The sequence below is a fragment of the Opisthocomus hoazin genome, chromosome 15 (assembly GCF_030867145.1).
Source record: "Opisthocomus hoazin isolate bOpiHoa1 chromosome 15, bOpiHoa1.hap1, whole genome shotgun sequence".
Lineage (NCBI taxonomy): Eukaryota > Metazoa > Chordata > Aves > Opisthocomiformes > Opisthocomidae > Opisthocomus > Opisthocomus hoazin.
This window is the reverse complement of record NC_134428.1, coordinates 17,047,252-17,057,256: the sequence shown is the minus strand read 5'-3', so window position 1 is coordinate 17,057,256 and position 10,005 is coordinate 17,047,252. Positions and strand designations below refer to the sequence as shown.

Below are 10,005 nucleotides of genomic sequence, written 5' to 3'. Positions count from 1 at the left end.
GGCAGGACGGACCCCTGCTCACACCCCGGGCTAGCACTGACGCTGATGCTTATCCCGGTTTGCAATAGCTACAGCCCAAGGATGCCAGGCTCACTTGGAGAGGATGAAGTACATTTTTAAAGGAAAAAAATGGGCTGCATGCATCTTGCTTAATGACAAGATTTCCTTTCAGGAGTCTGGGAGGCTTTAGATTTGGGTTGAAACTGATGTGAGCACCTCCGACCTGCTCACGAGGGCAGCCGCTGGGCTAGTGCTGCATGTGCCCTGCTCTCCCTTGCCCGTATTTTCACCTGCCCCTCCACCCAGCAGCTCCTGGCTTCTACTCCAGAAGCTGCTCTTTGCTCAAAAGCCCAGCGAAATGAACCTGGGGTTGGAAAGTAGGCGGGTGTAAATACTCTACCATCAGCTGTATTTAATAATTTCTGGAATAATAACTGTTTCAGCTTCATCTCAGCCTATTCTAATGCACATCAAGAAATACTTTGTCTCACATTCAAACCTCCTTGGCATCTCCGTGCTTGAGAAATTCAGGAAGTTGAGAGGAGATGCTCAAGCAGCCTTTATTTTGGGTGGCAATGGCTGCAAAGCGCAGGGCTGCAGCTGTCAGCGTGCGCTCACCTCACCCTACTGCAGCTCTGCATGTCCAGCTCCCTGCTGAAGGCGGTGATGTGTGAGGTTCAGAGACACGTGTGCTTTCCTTAAAATGGCCCTTGCCCCTCCCACAGCCAGCCTGTAACTTCTTTTTTGTGTGTGTGAGGGGTGTAGGGGGTGGTCAGGGTGGGAGGAGAAAGTGGAGATTGTCCAAGAAGTATGAATCACCAATTCCTCCTTTTCCTGGCCTAAGTACAGTACTTTCCCGGAAAGAAGGCAGCAACTCTGCTCCAGAGCTGGCACAGCACATTTCCAGAAATCCACACAGTTCCCAAGAACAGCTTTTAACTGCTGAGCAGCAGCTGCAGGTACTACGTTAACCTGGCTTGCTGGTTTCAGTGAAGACAACCCTGGTGGGACGTCAGTCTCTGGCAAGGAGCGACTTGCCGAGTTACATCTTGCAGGCCAATACGGACCAGCTTGGATGCCACAGGGCCCTGGTTCACCCCCAGCTCTTCCTACACACTTGCTGAGCTCAGGGAAAACTGCCACAGCAAGAAGGGTTAATGGAAAAGGTTTTGTGCTTTAAGATGTTTCGAATAGCTTTTATTTTTAGCCTTTGTAAAAGATACAGAGTGAAAGCCTATTGTTCTTATGGTAAGAGATCTTTACAAAGACATCAATACTTCAAGTAATTAAAAATATCTTAACAAAAGACTTTACTTAAAACCTTGGCAGTTTAACAAGCACTCCTCCCTCCGTCATCTTTAATTGCCATCAGACCAAGGCCAGACTGTGATCCGTCCATGCTGCAACACAAACAAGAGGCAGGTTATTTCTGCACGGGGTAGCCTTGACGCACGTAAGCTTGCTGGTCTTCTAGTGAGAAGCTGACAACCCCCAGGGTCAGCACACTGAAAAGCTATTTCCTGTCCCCCCCCCCATTTATTTGGCATTCTTTTTAATTAAGAAGCCGCCTCTGGACTGTCAGTCCTCTGGGAAACTAGCACAGGACCCTCCCTTAGCAAGAAACCTCTTCCAAGCCTGGGACGGCGCTCCCTTCCAACCCACTCAGCAGCATGAGGGAGGGGAGCCCAGGCTCCGTGGGCTGCTGTAGGCTGCCTGGGGATGCAAACTCCTCCGTCCCCCTGTTCTGCTAGCGGGAATCGGACCCCGCGGTGATGCAAGACAACAGGCGAGCTCGCGCTAAGTGAGGCTAGTTTGAGACAGCCCTTGAAAAGTAAATGTGGACCCACTGGGGCCAGCCAATCTGCTGCAGAAGACACACGGTGTGGACTGTAACGCCACAGCCATCCCCTCCTCCAACCTTCTCCCGGGGCTGACAGGGCAGTATGCCAGCTACGGGAGGTGACCCAGTGGTGCAGAGACGAGGCAAATGGCGGATCAGAAACGTGAAAACGGACCTGATTACAGCCCAGAAGGCAGCAGCAAATGATTGAAGGACCGCATGCACTGCTGACCTGCCCGCAGAGGCCAGCCCTCCCTTCAGGGCTCCCCCGTGGCGGATTTAAACTGAGGCGGTCTTTGACACTGAGCCTCTGCAGGAAACCGCTTACACACAGCTCCACGCAACCAGCACTGCTCTAAGGCAGCAGGAACTGCTGCTGCCTCCTTTTGTATGCTATTATTCTTTGGTATGGGGGAACAGTTTAGTGATCTTTATTTAAGAAGACACATTATTGAAAAAAAAACAACATAAAAAATTATTCTTTTTTAAAAAAAGTTACTAGAAACAGAACAATTAGAGCAAATCACACCGAGAGCAGCCCTTGGCATGCCACCTTGCTGAAACAGTTTGTCCCTGGCCTGAAGCCTAAATCTGCTCTTGCCTTGGGCTGCATCTCCCTTCTAGGGACACTGCTTAGTGCAGAGGGTAACACAGCATCATGATTCTTCTCAGGAAGCTTTGCAAGAGAGGGGAACCTGCCCTGGCTGCCCAGCCAGGCAGAAGAGATGCTGCTGAGCAGCTCTGGCGCCCTGCTTCTATTTCAGGGCATGTCTTCTGTCTCAAGGACTTGCACCCCTTCTGTGGAAGGGAAACTGAAGGAAAGCAAGGGTAGATGTGACCTTTCTTTGACTGTCTGAACAGTGACACAGTAAAAGAACAAAAAGACGACTGCTGAAATATGTACTCGGTAACTAGGGCCTTGCCTGGGAAAGATTTAACCTTTCTGGTTAACAGTTAAGCAGTTCAGACCCCAGGCCCTGAAATGCAGGAATCCCACCCCATCTGGAAGCACCCCTGATATTAGTGCTGAAGCCCGACTCAACTCTAGGACTTGCCCCTTCCTATGACAGCTTAAGGACTCCGGGAAAGTGTTCTTTTTTTCCTCAGTTGTGTCCCTCATTAGAATGAGGGCATGAACCACCTCCTTGATCAGCTGAAGCACATACATGTCGAGACAACTGGCAGATGGTGCCTTGGCTGCAGCAGTTTGTAGTTTTAAAAATCAAACACACAAAACCCCCACCGAAACCACCTAAAAACTCAGCTACTGTGGAACTGCTCGATCCTCTCCTGGGCACATAAAACTTACCTTGCTGTCAACAGGGATGAAACATCCCACAGTGGAGGGCAGGTGAACTGAGAAGACCTGTACAATTAATCAGCACTGTGTACTTCAGCCTTGCTAATCTGGACCATCAGCTACACTTGTGCTTGTTCGGGATCAGGCATGGCTTATGGGCAGAACTTACTGTTCAGGTTTTATTGGCCTAACATGAAAGTCACACTGAGTAAGTCAGGCCTTCTCTCAGGCTTTCACTTCCTTGTGCAGTGTTTTAATAGATTAAGATAAAAGTATTTGACTATGTATTTTCCTTGCAATTATTCCTCTTCACAAAATAGTTGGCAAGTTACCTGTTCACTCCAGGAAAGAGAACAACGCACAGGGTGTTATTCTGCAGACTTCTATAAAGCTTTTTGATATGGTGGTCTAACTTCTTCACCTTTTTCGTTAGATCCTGCTCCTGCAAAACGGAATACAAGCATTAAAATCCCAAACTCATCTGCTGATCTGTAGCACTCCCACTTAAAAGCGTGTGTGGCGAGACCGACCCTCGGGCAGCGTCAGGGATGGCACAGGTGAGGACAGCAGTGATTCTGTTACTGGCTGGCGTTTGGCAGCGCAGTGGCTCTGCAGCAGGGCGGACCACATGCCCTACTCAAATGGCACTGCAGCTTCCTGCAGTAAAACGAGAGCTGCAACTGGAGCCGTTCTTTCCCGCAGGACTACACAAGTAGTCACCTCTCCCTCTGCTCCCACACCCCTTGCTGCACCTGCACACTGCTCCGTCTGCTCTCAAGTGGAGCCTTCAGCTCCTGCGCAGCATCACGCACTGCCCTGAGCTGCTATGCTGGTTTTAAGATTGTACAGTACCCTGCAAACATCACATATCTCATGTGTTTCTACCTCTCCAGCCTGCCTTGTGGGAACTGATCCTTGGCAGCCTCTCTGCTCCAGCACAAGGAGACCCCTCTGTTACATGCAGTGCTGCACCTAAGTCTGCTCAGTTATCGCTCCTGGTTCCCAGGGCGGTACCTCCTCAGTAATCGCAACAAACATCAGCGTAGCCTTAAACTCACCAAGTCAGACAGTTGCTTCATTCTCTCATGTAAGATGTTTCCTCCTTGCTTCCCATCGCTGCGATTCATTTGCCAAATCCACTTCCAGAGGTGACCTGAAGCAAGAGCGTTCCTACTTCTTAGTTTGCTGCCCTTCACAGTCCATCCATGTATAACCTCAAGTGCATCCACAGCACTCTGTGATTTCTGGAATTCTGAAACACAAAGAGAAGGGGAATGTGCTTTGGCAGTGATGTTGCTGCCCTGTTCCTCGGCACCTGTAGGGCAGGACTAAAGGTGTGGAGCAGGAAGGACATGAGAAACAGAAATCACTGCAGCAAGCAGATCCTCATTTTGCTACAGGTAAACATCAGACTACAGAAATGCCAGTTAACTGCAGCAGCACTCATCCAGTTCCTCTCCTCACCATTTCCGAGGTGATTATTTGTCTGTGTGAAGCCGCACAGTAGCCAGCCCTCACGCTGAGGTACTGGAGCCAATGAACTATCCTGGAACTTATTCCTAGTTAAGTTTACTTTTCTTCAGATAGGTTTGGGGTTTTTTCCTTTTAAATATTTAGGTGTAAACTGCTCCTCCAAACAATACATGCTTTCATGGCAGTATTTTAAATACCATCACTCTGAGCGTATATGAGTTTCAGTAGCTCTTGCTGTGTCTGTGCAAAGTCCCAAAGGCTGCTGAATGAGCTTATTTGAAGGAAATCAGCAGGCTGTGTGTGAAGCTACTTACTGAGGAAACAGCAGTTCCTGTGCTTTCCACTCTGGAGATCCTTTGGCAGGAACAGTGTTTCCAGGTCTTTCAACTGGCTGAATTCTTCTTTCAAGTCCGTCTCTGTTAATGACTTCTTTAGACCCGCCACATAAATCACACCTTCGTTTTCTACATCCAGTTCTAGTTCCTTTATCAAAACATCAGAGTCCAGCATTGCTGCAGTGACAGGTCTCTGGACCTGGGGTGGATTCAGCAGGAACAAACACAGCACACATCAGCCCAAGTGGCTCTGTGTTCTGAGCCTCTATTTTAAATCATTTTCTCCCATTACCAAAACCTGACAAACTATTTTCCCTCCCTTGAAAAAAATATGACTAATGGAGACTAACTTAATTAGTCATGAAAAAGGAAGAGAGACCGTGTTTGCAATGCAGAAGCACTATAAAATTAAAGAGCCCCATACTTTGTATATGGCATTTTAACAGCCTGCTACTTGGCTCTTCCTTTTAAAGCTGCGGTTGGAGGTCAGAATGCTTTCTAACTCCCTTCTGCTGACGGGCAGAAAGGAAAAAAGAGGGCTACAACCACTTCCTTTCTGCCAGTGGCCCAACATTGTCCAGGGACAGGGAGATGGTAACAGCACAAGCAGGCAGCGTTTGCCCAGACGCTATGCTGTGAGTAGGTGTTAAGAGACATATTGGATGCTGTTCCTGTCCTCAGCGTAACTTAGGCTTTTGCTATTTGCATTGCTTACCTTAATGCAGGATCCCGCTACCTCAGCTCCATTTAGGCTTTCGACAGCAAGCTGGGCAGCTTCCAGCACTTCGTATTGGATACAGACATGGGGCTTGAAACAGAACGGTAAGATACTTCAGGCTTAGAAGTAAGACATGTCAGCCCTCCCTTTTTAAAAGTCAGGTCTCAATAATGTTGTGTTTTCTTTTAAAAATAGAATATAAAAAGGTTTGGGGGTAATATATGTAACACTACATATATCGTAGCTGTTAAAAACAACCTTCAATTAATAACTTTTTTTTTTTTTTGGCCATTAAAGGTCTTAGCATATCAGTTCTCTCAAAAGGGACAAAAAGCATCTCAGCTTCTACCATGCTCAAAGCCTCTAGCTCGAACAGCACAATTAAGCCACATGAGCTGTGTTTATTCTTGTAGTTACACGGAGCAGCTTTTAGATACCCTGAACTGCTGCAGGTGACAACTAAACCACGAGAAAAAAACCCGAACAGAATTACTGGCGTTTCAGTGGGTCTACTCCGTATCTTTCCAAGAGATTACTCGGGCCTTCCATACCTTAATGCTTCGAGTGCTCCTCACCTGGTAGGTTTCAGTTACCACTGTAAGAGACTGGATTGGTCCACATCTCCCAAATTCTTTCTTCACAGACTTCAGGCAAAAGCCTTCTTCAAAAGGACCTACGTAAATTGTCAGCATGTCAGTCAGCTTGCTTCTCACCTGTAGGAACACAGATTAGAGAAGGAACTTCACACAGCAAAGGAACTAACTACTTAGTGCCTCCAGATAAATAATGTTTCTTTCCAAGCTCAGCAATGAAGACTATTCTCAGAAAAATAGTACCTTTTCACAAAGTCCAGCAAGAAGGTGAGATGCAACGTACTCTGGATCCAAACTGAACTGAACAATACTGAATGTTGACAGGGGAACATCTTCTAAGGCTCTCTGAAGAATCTGGAGGGAAAAGAGTATACAGGGCTCAAAGAGGTACAAGACAATTGTACTACAAAGGATCAGAAACAAAGCTATTGAACTTAATTCCCAACTTTAATTTTCATTATTGCCCAAATAAGCCCTCAGGCAAAAATTCTTCTTTAGTAAGTCACAGCAGGATGTAGAGGATCAAAGCTTATTTCCAAAATGTATCAATGGATTTAGCTAATGCGGTATTAACACTATTGCTAACAGTACTGTCAGTCAGCTTTTTAAAATAGGGCTCATCTACCCACCCCCAGAACAAGAAGAACTTTGAACTACTTTGATGCTTTCTTTGACCAACCCACTCTAAGTCCACTCACCTCTTTGTTTGAAATGCTCAGGTTACTCTGACACAGGCCAGAAGACTCTAGTTCCTGTCTGCCCAAAAGGAGGGGTCTTTGGCCAGTCACCTGCAAGCAGTCTAAAAAACTAACAGAGAATAGACAGGTGTGAATTAAAAGCTTTCCAAAAGTGCTTGTCAGAGAAAAATCACATAGTTCATTAAAGAAATTTGAAAAAATATCCCTGCCCTCAACATCAAAAGAAGCCTAGAAAATGCTCTGTGAAATTTAAGATGCAACTTCCGAAAGTTTTTCAGTGCTGTACTACAATTATTTGTCTCTTTCTGAAGATCCTGATGGCTTCTGAAAAACGTAACACACTTCTTTGATTTTAGTGAGGATTCAACTGAAAGAAAAACATGCATATTTGAGAATCTTATTACCATGGTTTGGCTAAATGTGGAGGCTTATTCAGCTTTTTCTGGACCCTACATCCTTGTGGCTGTAATGCAGCTTTATTTTGTGAGACCTCAGCCAGTTTTTCTGTTGTCAGAAGCATCTCCAAGTTTAGTTCTGCTACCTTGGGGAAGGAAAAAGATTAGCAGTTGGTTTTCATCTGGGCTAACTGTAGCTAACCAAAGAGCATGTGCTTTCTCTATGAGTCACCTAGGCACACTCCACAGTAGTGAAGAAACACAGGCATTAATTTCTTGCCTTCTTATTTTCTGTAGTCATTTTCAAGCATGCAGCACTCACAGCATCAACCAGCAATCTTCTCCAGAAAAGTTCTCTCAGACATGAACAACAGAAGCCAGAGACTCATAAAACCAGCTGAATCACTACCACAACATACAAGGTTTCTCACTTCTTTCATCTTGAAAAATGACAGGCCTTGCTGTAGGCTGGAAATGTCTCAATCCTTCTTTACCCAATGCCCCTCTTCAAGATCAGCAGCAATGCTGATTTCATGTCGGTGTTTGAGTACCAAAACACTGGTAATGCTCAGGTTATTAAGATACCTGGATATATCCTGAAAGTAACAAGCTGTCAAAATTGAGGCCTCTATCACAACTCTATTTTCTCTTTTAAATCAACATGAGGATGGGCAGGAATGCTTTTTTTCCTTCATAAGCATAACAATTTTTACATTCTGCAATTAAGGATAGAAATCTTAATTAGCTATAGCTACCTTTGCTGGTCCTTGCTCGATAAAGTACTGAGCCAATTCCAATGCAGCTCTAGCATCTTCTGCAGGATCATGCCCAAGCATCTGTTCACACTGAATCTCCCTCCTAGGGCATCAAAATCAGGTGTACAGGCAGGTTATCTGGTTTCCACACTGACCAACATCTTGCCTTTTCTAAACTGGGTTATTTTCAGGCAACATTCCCCTCTCCAAAATGGATTTCACTCCTGTGCAGCAGCATTCTTGTGAAATATTCCCAAAAGTTACTGCAAGAAATGTTTTTGCAATGCAGAACAAAACACTGTTTGCCAGGTTTGGCAGAGGTAATACTAATACTTGGTACTCTGATGCATGACTATTTTTAATTTGACTTCTTCTTTGACCAATGACCCAACTCATAATTTGCACACAGACAGCAAGGCAACCTCCAACTCAGTGCAGTCTGGCGCCGCAAAGTATTCACTACGTGAATGGTGAGAACTATCGCTAAGACATACTATCCAGTGGTAGCTAGTATACCGAGGAATGTAACTGAAGTCAGTAAATCATACTTCCACACCTTAGCCTTTCTTTCTTGCTACCTGCAACAGATCTCATTTGTGTGAGCCAGTGTCTTTGCTGCTCTACAATTCAATACACTGGTACTGCTACAAACCTGCAGAAAAGCTAATTTTCCTAGGACTCTGTTGGGTCACAGCGTCTCTGCTTGCTCAAAGACAACCCAATTTATTATGCTGCCTGATGTTTCAAGCAGGCAGTAAATTCTTCTTTACCATGTATACTTGCACAGCCTGCTTATTCCTTTTGAATTTTAGTGAAAAAAATAGTAATTCTGAGGCTAGTAGTGGAAGAGCAAGACCCTGTGACTCCCCCTGACAGTTTCTAATATTTCCCATGACAACACAGTAATAATCTTACCCTAAAACAGCTTTGGCTAGAAATTTTAGCTTAAATCTTCGACCTTCATTTCTGGCAAAAAGCAATGAAGTATCAATAACACTGGGGTGGATCATCTGGAGGAGAGAAAACATCACCAGTTTAAGAATAGCAGTCATACAGAATTGGGCAGTAACTCCATTGTCATCCTTGCCTCTGCCATTTCATTTCAGTTGCCAGTTACTCACTGATAGATAACTGGTCCCCAGCAAGAGAGCAGACGGGAATAATGAAACAAGCCCAACTCTCCTTTCTAACACTCTATCGGGAAGGTCTAGATTGGGTTAGAAAGGTTAATTTTGATTCAAGCATGTTAGGTTGGTTAAATTAAACAAAGGAAGGACTTCAGTTCTTCCCATGACACAGCTATCAAAAGCAGTTGGCTAAAGCAGAGAGGTAAAGCTTCTGTTGCAGCCATAGCTATGTCTGGACAGACTCCTCCCTTCCTTTTGGGTTCTGAACAGCCCCTTCCAAGTTTTATAGATGTAAGGAGAGCCTTTCTCTTTTAAATCCTTACACACATAAGGCTTTTCATAAGAAAAAGCAATTAAAAAGCATTCACTAATGAAAAAAAGGAATTGTTTTAGAGTTTTCAGGTCTGACATGAGTATCACAGGGTTGGGAAAAATAGTCTTAAAGGCATACTCACTTTCAAAGCCTGAAGATCAGAATTTAAAGAATGACCCACCAACACTGCATCATGGGGAAGCATTTTTTTTAGTCTGGTTTGGATGTCTGGCAGTCTTGTTTTCACTGGACAAAGCATTTTCTTTGTGATTCCTGAGAATCTTCCCCCAAAAAAGTTGGATGAGGTAAAAGCAACACATTAGCAACTGCGCCTACTGGAGAATATTACAAGCAGGACATGTAAAACATGAACTCGGTGTAACTAATGACAGAATGCTATTTACTGCTTTCTGTTCCAACATAAGAGGATAAACTGCAGGTATATTAAACTGCTATGA

General features: G+C 45.0%; 1 protein-coding gene across 2 annotated transcripts in view; it reads right to left on the bottom strand.

The window, feature by feature from the left end:
* Positions 1-1,180: 1,180 nt before the first annotated feature.
* REXO5 (RNA exonuclease 5) overlaps positions 1,181-10,005 on the bottom strand; it is a 16,198-nt gene continuing 7,373 nt past the window's right edge. The window contains exons 9-20 of one of the 2 annotated variants that reach the window (XM_075436460.1): positions 9,690-9,828; positions 9,023-9,117; positions 8,108-8,210; positions 7,362-7,498; positions 6,958-7,066; positions 6,503-6,613; positions 6,242-6,379; positions 5,664-5,756; positions 4,928-5,147; positions 4,199-4,392; positions 3,473-3,582; positions 1,181-1,400 (exon numbers count right to left, since the gene is read on the bottom strand). In XM_075436460.1, the coding sequence (XP_075292575.1) occupies positions 1,331-1,400; positions 3,473-3,582; positions 4,199-4,392; positions 4,928-5,147; positions 5,664-5,756; positions 6,242-6,379; positions 6,503-6,613; positions 6,958-7,066; positions 7,362-7,498; positions 8,108-8,210; positions 9,023-9,117; positions 9,690-9,828 (1,519 nt within the window). In that variant the 3' untranslated portion in view covers positions 1,181-1,330. The remainder of the gene's footprint in view (positions 1,401-3,472; positions 3,583-4,198; positions 4,393-4,927; positions 5,148-5,663; positions 5,757-6,241; positions 6,380-6,502; positions 6,614-6,957; positions 7,067-7,361; positions 7,499-8,107; positions 8,211-9,022; positions 9,118-9,689; positions 9,829-10,005) is intronic. The other variant, XM_075436461.1, reaches the window with a different exon arrangement.